The sequence below is a fragment of the Nicotiana attenuata genome, unplaced genomic scaffold (assembly GCF_001879085.1).
Source record: "Nicotiana attenuata strain UT unplaced genomic scaffold, NIATTr2, whole genome shotgun sequence".
NCBI lineage: Eukaryota > Viridiplantae > Streptophyta > Magnoliopsida > Solanales > Solanaceae > Nicotiana > Nicotiana attenuata.
This window is the reverse complement of record NW_017673097.1, coordinates 127,695-139,634: the sequence shown is the minus strand read 5'-3', so window position 1 is coordinate 139,634 and position 11,940 is coordinate 127,695. Positions and strand designations below refer to the sequence as shown.

Below are 11,940 nucleotides of genomic sequence, written 5' to 3'. Positions count from 1 at the left end.
TTAGCAGAACTTACATTGAAGGTGTAAATTTTTGTAACAGTTATTGTTTTTATTTTTATTTCTAGAGTTTGGTACATTTTTTAAGGTGCAATTTCTGTTTTTTTTTTGTACATCTTTGGCGTCTAATGAATTTTTTTCTATTGCAGTTTCTAGAAATTTTCATAGTTCTCGGCTGTCCAACGGGACGGGACAAACGGAATGAAATGGTAGGCCCATCCCGTCCCGCAAACAAACGGGATGGGACGAGACTGAACGGGGCGAGAGACGGGACGGATTCGCGGGCCTTAAGTGCCGTTTAAAAAAATATATTTAAGCATTAAGTTTGGCGACGTCTAGCTTTTTGACAATGACTAAGTTTTTAAAGTTTGCAATGACTATTTTTTTTTACTTATTTAATAAACTTTAATGTTAAAACGAAAATTAGAAAACTAAGTAAATAATTATAAAATATTAAAATAAAAGACTTGTAATGAAATATTCTAGTAATTATAATAGAGTTATAATTTATTTAATATAATTCAAACTATTAAGTAACTAAGACAATTCATATAAAAAATTCAACGCTTAGAGCCTTTTTTTTTTATTAATAAAATTTTTAAATCTCACATACAAATATAATTCTTTTGAAGAGCACCTAATCTACGCAGCCACCTTCTAGGAATGGTTCTGTTTGAACTAGGACTCTTAGTAGCCAATTACAACTATCATACTAATATTTGTAAGCTCCTATATAGCTTCTTTGTAACTTATCTATAATTTCTCTCGGACATTGTTCTGGAATTGGCAATGTTGATTGATGTTCCGTGAGCTCCATGCCGTTATCGCTCCCAGTGCTAAGTATCTCATTATATTCTTCTTCTTCCCTAGTGGCTAATTTTTCAAAACCAAGATTTCTTCTTTCTAAATTAATCCAATCTCTGAATAATATGAAAATCTCTAGGCTGTCCTCCGCTAATGAATGTCTATGATCTCCAATTTGAAATCTCGCCGCGCTAAAAGCACTCTCCGATGCTACTGATGATGCTTGAATAGCCAAGATATCTTGGGCCATTATTGAAAGTGTTGGAAAAGCATTGCCACGCTCTGTCCACCATGCCAAAAGTTGTTCGTGCCTTCTTCGTCATTAATACTTTCCAATCCTTGATTAAGATAAGAATCAAGTTCATCATCAATAGAGGAATCAAAACCTGTTATATCATCCATATCTTCCCATAGAACTTCTGCTCTGGACTTAGAAGTAGAAGGAGCAGTTTCACCACCTGTTGTTTCCATAGGATTATATTTATCAAATATTGATATAGCATAAGAATATATGTTAGCTTGGCAGTCTTCGAGAGATGGTTGTTCATTTTCTTGAATTGCTAAATTCTCATAAATTTTACGAACAAGTCCCTTTGCACCTCTTAGTTTTAAAGATGGGTTAAGTAGAGTAGAAATTAAATAAACTTGGAGAATAGGGAAAAAATACTTTTTAAAATTTGAAATCAGTTCACTAATGGCCGGTGCATAAGTTGGATTTGTTTTATACTTACCAAATACAACAGAAATTCCACAAATATACCATAATATTTGTGTAGCAGTAGGATAATATATACCAGAAAATTATTTTGTAGCATACTAATCTTTTTTAAAAATTTAATAAGCTCTTTGATCTCATCCCAATCAGAATCAACAATTTGATCAGCGGGGATACCCTTATGCATATTAAATACCTTTTGTATAGGCACCCGATAATCATAAGCAACTTTAAGCATTTCATAAGTAGAATTTCACCTAGTACAAACATCTTTTGGAACTTTTCTAAATGGAAGGTCAGTACTACCACATTGTTGAGCAAATTCACGAAGTCTAGTTGCTTTATTAGCACGAAAAATATAGCTGCAAACATATTGTATTTTACTATATTAGCTTGTATCCATAAAGATTTGTGCTCCTTAAGTAAGTGCCTGGTTAAACCCCCGTCCCACCACTTTTTGTGTGTACAAATTGTTGCTTATATTTTTCACGAATAGCACGTTGATTGACTTTATCATGTTTAAAAAATCCCCGTACAAGTGATGTTTGGGGACGTTCGGCCTTAGGCTTACCCCTTATAGGAGGTACAGAGAGTAAAGCTCCAGACCGAGATTGACTCTGAGTTGGAGCTTGTGTTGCAGGACTAGTGGGTGTTTCATCTAATTCTTCTTCCTCATTTTCTTCATCCTCATTTTTTTCGTCCTAAAAAAAATATCATTGCCAAATTGTCTTTGTAAAGTTTCATGATCCAGTTATTCTCCGAAATTAATATTATAACATGCGGGGGGTTGGGAAAATGAAGTTTCATCAACATGAGTCATTTCATCTATATGTTTTCTAATTCCAGAGAAGGTTAGGATTAGGATTACTACCACTTTCACCATTACTAATTTTTTACTACTTTTTTAAAATAAGCCAAATACATTTTTAGGTGCCATAATTTAAATACGAAATTAAATTTAAAAAGTTAACACAAAAATTAAACACACAAATGAAATACAAAAATAGAACACGTAAAATAAACACAAAAATCAAGCACTAAAATGATACGCAAAAATTATATATTAAAATTAGGAGATGGAACGAGTGCACCGTGATTAAATATTGAAACTTGAAGAAATTGCCCAAAATATCTTTTTTTTAGCCCTTTTTCGTTTGTGCATCTTTCTCCCATGCTTTCCGTTGGTCAACAACCCAAGGAAGGAGGATATTCAAAAAAATCAAACAAGGATTCCCACCATTTCACTCAACGCAAGGGAATGCAAAATTTTGCAAGAACTTTACTTTCTTCATTTCAGCTTTGAGATGAGCCTACCATTGACCGCCTCTATGAGGCCAGAAACGGGGACTACCCGAGCTAATGATAGAGGCAAGAACACTTTCCGGCTAGACCGGTCTACTATTCAACACCAGTTTTTACTACAGTCCAGGACTATATGAAATTGGAAGCTATCAAAATATGGATATATGATCTATATCAGATCCTCCATTACTTCTTCGCCAATACCTTTTAGCTTTCCTTTAGCTGCTACTTTTTTCGGGCGTAGTGGATTGACTATTGGGATCTCTTTAGCTTTAGTATGACTATTACTATAGGTGCTGGAGGATCTTACTTTATCGAAGCCAAACCTTACGCTCAATAGACTCTCTCCCTACCTGAGTCAACTTGCTTATTAGCCGCCCTTCCTTGGACAACATACATACGACGATCTTATATGATCAAAAGTGCTAAATTAAGGGGTTTGAGACTTGAAAGTTGCTCCAAAAATTTGCTCAAATACTTGAAACTTATCACTTGATAGTGAAAAATTTGAGAGAATAATATTAGATAGAATGTAAGAGATTTGAGAGAGAATGATTGATTTTTGTTGGGAAAAATGAAGAAGGATGAGGGTATTTATAGTAGAAAATAAGGCCAAAGTATAATTTAATAAACTTAGGGGTTATATTAAAAGTTTGGGGGAGGGGGGTGGAGGCCAATTATAGCCATTTTTTGCCGTTGGGAACGGCTATGTTTGCAATTGAAGCCGTTGCTCAACGTCTAGAATTCAAAAAAAAAAAAAGACGCGGGACAGGCAAGACGGGATGGGATAAACGGGACGAAATGGCCACCCCGTCCCATCCCGTGTCCCGTTTAACATGGGCCCATCCCGTTTAGAATGAAGTGGGCCGGAACGGGAAGAGACGGCCCGTCCCGCTGGACAGCCTTATGACTCGTCTTATCGGAGAAAAAAAGAGTTTCTTAATATTTTATGGAGACCAAAAGTATTCATGTTTGACAAACTTAAGGATCAAAACTACTTAAGAAATATATTTAAGGTACTAGTTTGAATCTATCCCAAATATAAGGGACCCTTTTTGTTATTTTCTCCAATTATATCATGCCACCCCTCGGAAATTACACACAGCTAATTCACTGTCCATTCTATAGGGTTTCCTCTTACTCCTCAGGAGAATACTGCCGGAGCTCCGGTGACCACCACTGTCACCGGCGAAGGACATTTCATTTCCTTTCCTGAAGCTCAGTCATTTTATTGACGGAGGTTTTCCAATCGATTTGGTAAAAAGGTAAGAAATTGAAGAAAAAGTGGACTTCTTTTCTCTCTCAATTTTGTTACGTTTTTACTTGCAGCGTCTGTTTTTTGCAACGAATTTGTTGTAATTGTTTCTTTCTTTCTGCTCATCTGAAACAGTGACAGTTCTCTCTCTCTCTCTCTCTCTCTCTCTCTCTCTTTCTTGCCTTCCTTTTGGGTTATATCTAACTACTTAAGCTAGCTAGGGTTGACTATATGAATCCTTATTCCGCATTATTGGGTTTATTTCATCCAAATTATAAATAATTCATCTTAAAGGACAAATTAGGGATCCTCAAAACTAGATAGATGTTTGGCAGTGAGTTGATGGTGGAAAAAAAGAGTAGTTGAAGTTAAAGATGGAAAAAAGTTTATGGATGTTTGAAATTGTGTTTACACATGAACTCATGTTTATCGAAGTTGTAGTTTTGTGCGTCAAAGCTCGTATCTCACTTGAAATACACATTCAAACCAGTATTCAAACACAGTCAAAGCATGAATCTCGATGTTATTTTTTATAAGCAATTGAGATACCTTATTGATGTGAAAACCAGCAATAAGGAATGCTGGAGAAATGTAGATCCAAAAGGAGATAACTTTACAAAGTGTGTAGAGAGTTAAGAAAATCAATCATGGCTCAGATTCCAAAACATCGACCCTAGCCATATTTATGCCAAAAGTTGAGCAAAAATAAACACTTGTGTATAAGGTTAATAACATTCTCCTTCTTCTCTTCAAAAACTCTAGCATTTCTTTCCTTCCAAATCACCCACCAAAGTACTGCCAATATACTGTTCCAGATTCGAAATGGTTCTTTAGACAAAACCCTTTTATGCCATGCATGAAGAACGTCCAAAGCAGAATTTGAAGATCGTCACCTGATGCCCAAGCATTTAAAAAGAAATTCCAGATTTGATAATTAAGGGTGCTTCTTACTCAAATAATGTGAAAAGCAGAGGTATTCCTTTGTGCAATAGATGCTACTTATGCCTGGCAGAAGACAAAAAATGTAGATCATTTATTTATGCACTATCCAGTAACTAAGAGTGTTTGGGAAATATTTTTATGAGTTTGGAATTGTTTGGGTGAAGCTTATGTAAGTAGGGGAAGGTGGAGTGTTATGGACTCTTATGTACATATTCTACACCATCCCTGATGGTTAGTAACTCCTTTATCTCTAGTTTTCTGTGCTTGTCAGTGTTTTGCACCATATTTATGTATGTGTATTTTTAGCCTCTGCCACCATGAGCTGCTTTTGACATCTTCTGGTGTATATTTTCCTGAAGTTGTTTGTTGGCTTTTAACTTGATTTGCTTGTTATTTGTCTGTATTATGTTCTTCTCTATAAATTGACTCTTGCTTTGTGTTTCAATCAGATGAGCAGCTCAGATGAGGAATCAGACTTCAGTGATTCTGAGATTAATGATTATATAGAGAAACCTTATCAAGAACTGAGAACTGGAAAATACAAAGTGAAGGGTCCAAATGGGTCTCTCAGATGCCCCTTTTGTGCTGGGAGGAAGAAGCAAGATTACAAGTACAAGGAACTGCTTCAACATGCTTCTGGTGCAGGTAAAGGTGCTCGTTTAGGTGCAAAACAAAAAGCAAATCACTTGGCACTTGCAATGTACTTGGAATCTGACCTAGCTAATGAGGCTGAGCCAGTACCCCCACGTGCTGTCACACCAGAGCGCACAGAAGCCGAGCAAACAGAAGTATTTTGCTGGCCTTGGACTGCGGTTGTTGTCAATATGTCAAAAGAAACAGCAGATGGAGAATCTGTGGACGACAAGGAGTATTGGTTGAAAAAATTCTCCTTGTATAAGCCCTTGGAAATTATGCTTTTCCATGATAACCAAGCGCTGGTGTCTGAAGCTATTGTGACTTTTGATAGGAATTGGACTGGTTTCAATAATGCAATGGAATTTGAGAAATCCTTTGAAGCCAGGCGCTGCAGTAAAAAGGAATGGTGTGCCCATAAAAGTTGCCCCAGTTCAAATATTTATGGATGGGTTGCTCGGGAAGATGATTTTAGAGCAGAAGGGGCAATAGGAGAATACCTCCGTGGAAAGGGGGAGTTAAAAACTATATCTGACCTGATCAAGGAAGAAACCCAGGATAGGAATAAGGTCGTAGCTACTCTAGCTAACGAGATTGATATGGAAAATGAAAATCTGGATGAGCTGCAGATACAGTTCAATTTAAAGACGTTGTCTCTTAGGCAGATGCTTGAGGAGAAAGACATACTACATCGTTCTTTCTTTGAAGGTTCCCAGTCATAAACCCAACCATTTTACTATTTTCATTTGACTGTGCAATTGTATGTGATAATTATGTTCCTTCTTTTATGTGATAGGAAATTGACATTTTCCACTGATATGATGAGAGTATTTGGACTTGAAATTATACATAATGTTCTCTATTGACGTGTTTCCTTTGTTTCTACATGTCAATTACGTTTAAATGTCTATTGCTTTAAAAAAATTCTAAGGGACTCTAGGTCATCGGTTTGATATAAATCAGGAATTCAAGAAAGTCTGTTTCTGGAGAAAGAAGTGGGACTAGTATTTTTGTATTTTGTGGTTAAAGAAACTGCTATCGTGCCTCCCGTATAACTGATATCTAAAATACAGAAACAAGGAAGATGCAACGCCTTGCACGGGAGCATGTACAGAAGGTCCTACATGAGCAGGAGATGCTAAGTGTAGAGCTGGAGAGGAAGAAGAAGCAGCTAGATATTTGGAGCAGAGAATTGAACAAACGTGAGACCTTAACTGAAAGAGAAAAGCAAAAGCTGGATGAGGAGAAGCAAAAGGTGACCAAAGTTCTAATATCAGTCAATGTTGTATGATATTTTACATTATTATAATGTAGGTAGTTACACTCTTCTGGATTTTGGTGGTTAGCTTACTTACGGATGTATATCGTGTGAAGTAGAATAATATGCTGAAGCTTCCTGTTCTTTTCTAGAAGAATTTGTTCTGGAAAATACATTCAATGTTTTTCAATTCACTTGCTTACATCTTAAGGATCCATAACATCGTTTGTGGACTTTCAGAATGACGTAAGAAACTCTGCACTTCAAATGGCCTCTGCAGAACAAAGGAAAGCTGATGAGAATGTGTTGAGACTAGTTGAAGAACATAAGGTGCTGCATTCATAACCCCCCCCCCCCGCCCCCTCCCGTCTGTGTACACGCACACACACACACATACATACATATATATACATTTCCTCCCGCAAAAACCTGGCAATAGGGTTTCTGCTACTGTTCTTTACAAATAGTTCACTCGAGTTATTTCAATACTGTTTTAGTCATTAGTGCTTTTACATGTGCAGAGAGAGAAGGAGGAAGCTTTGAGAAAGATACTTGAGTTAGAAAGAGAGAATGATACCAAGCAGAAGCTGGAAATGGAAATTGCAGAACTTAAAGGAAAACTAGAAGTTATGAAGCATCTAGGAGGTGACGACGATGCAGCTGTGCAAAATAAAATCAAGGAGATGAACGAGGAGCTGGTTGGGAAAATGGAAGAAATGGAAGACTTGGAATCCTTGAATCAAACCCTTCTAGCGAAGGAGCGCAGGAGTAATGATGAGCTACAAGATGCTCGGCGCACGTTAATTACGGTATGATTCAGTATTAATGGCACTATGACAGTAAGATTTTTATGTTATGAGATGTGGTTAAAAACCTTGTTTGTTGTTGGAGCTTCTTCTTGTTAAAGCACACTGCTTATTGGCTGCTTAATCATTATCAATTGTCATCTTTTTAGGGATTGAATGAGCTCTTGACCAGCGGGCGCTCCCATATTGGTATAAGAAGAATGGGGGAAATCGATTCAAAAGCTTTTCAGAATGCATGCAAGCAAAGGTTCCCAAATGAGGAAGCTGAGATCAAGGCTTTAGAACTGTGTTCTCTTTGGCAGGAAAAGATAAAAGACTCTGATTGGCATCCATTTAAAACTTTCATGGTTGACGAGTCCAAGGCTGAGGTTTGTCCCTTATGCCTGTTTGTTTTATTATGTTATTGCTGCCAATATTATTCCTTTTAGGTTAAGAGCTGTGCATTGCACATAAAGGTCTGACGTTTAAAGAAAGGAGGATTTTTTTTGAGAAGGTAAAGTAACTTTTTTAATGTGGGGAAATTCCCATATGCCATATACAAGAAGTAATCAATAGTTAGAGAGCCTACACAAAAATATGTTTCTCTACAACATACACCCAATCTCATGTACAAATATAATCCTCATGGGTTTGCTAAAAAGAATGAGGGACTTCTCTTGCTGGTCTTCTCAATGACAGTCATCTTTTATCTTTGGGTAAAGGTGGCAAAACTTAATTAGACCATAATCTTTAGCTACGTAAGGTAATAGCAAAAAAACAGAAAGCCAAACCCCTATTTGATGCAAGCCAAAAGAGAATAGTTGTGAACCTGTCCTCTAAATTTGCTATCCTAACTGCTCCACAACGATATGAAAGAGAGAGAAGCATATTTCTTGTCATGTTGGCAGCCATTTTGAGTATCTAATTAATTTTGCAACTAACTGCAGAAAGTGATCGATGAGGATGATGAAGCGCTAAAAAAGCTCAAGGAGGAATGGGGGGATGAAATTTACAATGCAGTAACTGAAGCTCTAAAGGAGATTGAGGAATACAATCCCAGTGGCAGATATGTGATCCCTGAGCTGTGGAATTTCAAGGAACAAAGGAAGGCTACACTAAAGGAAGCAATCAGCTTCATTTTCAAGCAATTGAAGACACATAAGAGGAAGAGATGATAACAAGGTGCTCATATATTGTCTTCTATTTCTGTCAAATGGAATATCTGCTTACACCTTCACTTGCTCTGTTTCATGCATTGTAGTGCAGTATCTTGTTAGTGGTTCATTACATAGTTGCTGACGATGTAGGACTCTTCGGCAACAGATGCTATGAGAATTTACGTGGTGGAAATTGGACGTCTCTCGCTATTAAATTAGTCTGTTGCTAGCACTTAAATATTCTTCATGGCGGTTGTAAAATTTGTACCACTGACTAGTAAGATGATTTTCCGTGTAATTGGACTTAGGACGTTCTAAATTGATGATTGCTGAATCTCAGATTAGCAAATGTGTGAAATTGAAAAGATTTACATAGATATACCTAATTAGACCCACCACTAATTACCAAAAAAACAAAAACACGGTACTATTCCACTTTCATAATATAGCAACAAAATCTTCGCATAATATATACCACCTCTGTTAGAATAGTCATGTAAATAGGAGTAAATAAATAACCCTAATCCAATATATATTAGGAGTAGGACATGTTATGTGTGTGTATATATATAGGGCTCATTGTAACATATGAATACATCAATAATATATTTTCTCCCGTGCATTCTCACATGGTATCAGAGCAATTGTGAGAGGTTTATCGCTGTGCATAAATTACAGCAATTCCGGGAAGAGAAATCAGTCACCGGAACCCTTTTTTCCGGCGACTTTTTCAAGCCTGTTTGCGTCTGCTTTGTCTCTGTCAGTGTTGTGCAAAATCCAACACTACCACAAGAGTCGCCACTGTCCGGCGACCAAACCCCACAAAAAATCTCCGGCAAACAGTACCCCACGCGCCTCCACGCGCCACCAGAAGCTCACGCGCGTGAGCCCACGCGCCGGCGCGTGCACCACTTTCCGGCTATTTTTTGACGAAGTTCCTTCAGGGCAGTTGGATCGCCCTCAAATTCCGAGCCTACCCATAATTTTATTTTTCAATTCCGACCACTTTGAATTTTTCCGGCGACTACACTGATTTTTCCGGCAGCTACAGTACTTTTCCGGCAAACACAGTGTTTTCTTCATCTGTTTCAGAGAATTTTCAGTTGATTCTTTTTGTTATTTGGTGATAATCCAACCATGTCTTTGGGAGTCGATGCTTTCGGGTCTAGAAACCCGGGTTCTGGCAGTTCCGGTGTTATGATTACCTCAGAACCTTTAATGGGAGGTTCAAACTACTTAGATTGGGCTTCATCTGTCGAGTTGTGGTGTAAAGGTCAAGGAGTTCAAGATCATTTAACAAAAAAGGCTAGCGAAGGTGATGAAAAGGCCAAAACACAGTGGGAGAAGGTCGATGCTCAGTTATGTAGTATCCTGTGGCGATCTATTGATTCCAAGTTGATGCCCTTGTTCCGTCCATTCCAGACATGTTATTTAGTTTGGGAAAAGGCTCGTAATCTATACACTAATGACATATCTCGTTTCTATGATGTAATATCGCGAATGACAAGCTTGAAGAAACAGGAATTAGATATGTCTACTTACTTGGGACAAGTTCAGGCAGTCATGGAAGAATTTGAGACGTTGATGCCAGTTTCTGCTAGTATTGAAAAACAACAAGAGCAACGACAGAAGATGTTTCTAGTTCTTACACTCGATGGACTCCCTAATGACCTTGATTCAGTACGTGACCAGATTTTGGCTAGTCCAACCGTCCCCACAGTTGATGAATTATTCTCTCGATTACTTCGCCTTGCTGCAGCACCTAGTCACCCAGTGAGCTCATCACAGACACTTGACTCCTCTGTCCTCGTATCCCAATCAGTGGACAATCGGGCATCTCATACTATGGAGAATAGACGAGGAGGAGGTCGTTTTGGAAGATCTAGACCCAAGTGCTCTTATTGTCATAAACTTGGACACACTCGTGATGTATGCCATTCTTTACATGGTCGCCCAACCAAAAATGCTTATGTTTCTCAGACTGAGACTACAGGTAACCAGGGATTTTCTTTATCTGAAGGGGAGTATAATGAGTTCCTTCAGTATCGAGCAAGTAAGCAGACATCTCCACAAGTAGCTTCTGTTGCTCAGACTAATACTTCTGTTGCTGGTAATTCTTTTGCTTGTGTTTCCCAGTCTAGTCCTCCTGGACAATGGGTTGTGGACTCAGCTGCTTCTGATCATATCTCTGGTAATAAATCACTTTTGTCAAATATTGCGTATTCACAGTCTCTTCCCACTGTTACTTTAGCCAATGGGTCTCAAACCAAAGCAAAAGAAGTTGGACAAGCGAATCCCCTACCCTCTGTCACTCTAGATTCCGTTCTCTATGTCCCTGGCTGTCCTTTTAATCTTGCATCTGTTAGTCGTTTGACTCGTGCCCTCCATTGTGGTATATATTTTATTGATGATTCTTTTATTATGCAGGACCGCAGTACAGGGCAGACGATTGGAACAGGACTTGAATCAGAAGGGCTTTACTACCTTAACTCCCTAAAATCCTCCAAGGCATGTCTAGTTACAGATCCTCCGGACCTAATTCATAGACGTTTAGGACATCCAAGCTTCAGAAGATGGTGCCTGGTTTGTCTAGTTTATCCACATTAGAGTGCGAGTCATGTCAGCTCGGGAAATATACCCGAGCCTCCTATCCTCGTAGTATTGAGAGTCACGCAGAGTCTATTTTTTCTTTAGTTCACTCTGATATATGGGGTCCTAGTAGAGTCAGTTCAACCTTGGGATTTCGTTATTTTGTTAGTTTTATTGATGATCATTCAAGATGTACTTGGATTTTCTTAATGAAAGATCGTTCTGAGTTGTTTTCTATATTCCAGAATTTTTTTGCTGAAATTAAAAATCAATTTGGTGTTTCTATTCGCACTTTTCGCACTGATAATGCCTTAGAATATTTATCCTCTCAATTTCAGCAGTTTATGACTTCTCAAGGAATTATTCATCAGACCTCTTGTCCTTATACCCCTCAGCAAAATGGGGTTGCAGAGAGAAAGAATAGGCACATCATTGAGAATGCTCGCACACTTCTCATTGAATCTCATGTTCCGCTGCGTTTTTGGGGCGATGCAGTTCTCTTA

The 11,940-nt window shown here is 38.0% G+C and overlaps 1 protein-coding gene across 3 annotated transcripts; it reads left to right on the top strand.

Moving 5' to 3' along the window:
- Positions 1-3,913: 3,913 nt before the first annotated feature.
- LOC109215442 (factor of DNA methylation 1-like) lies at positions 3,914-11,316 on the top strand. 3 transcript variants are annotated; one of them, XM_019379514.1, is made up of 8 exons: positions 3,914-4,083; positions 5,465-6,356; positions 6,722-6,903; positions 7,147-7,236; positions 7,428-7,715; positions 7,862-8,080; positions 8,639-8,873; positions 11,276-11,316. In XM_019379514.1, the coding sequence occupies exons 2-7, from the start codon at positions 5,465-5,467 to the stop codon at positions 8,864-8,866; spliced, it is 1,899 nt and encodes a 632-aa protein (XP_019235059.1). In that variant the 5' UTR covers positions 3,914-4,083; the 3' UTR covers positions 8,867-8,873; positions 11,276-11,316. The 3 variants fall into 3 exon arrangements, with proteins under 3 accessions (XP_019235059.1, XP_019235057.1, XP_019235056.1); XM_019379512.1 differs by lacking the exon at positions 11,276-11,316 and adding an exon at positions 8,953-9,192; XM_019379511.1 differs by lacking the exon at positions 11,276-11,316 and having other exon boundaries at positions 8,639-9,192.
- The last annotated feature ends 624 nt before the right edge of the window (positions 11,317-11,940 follow it).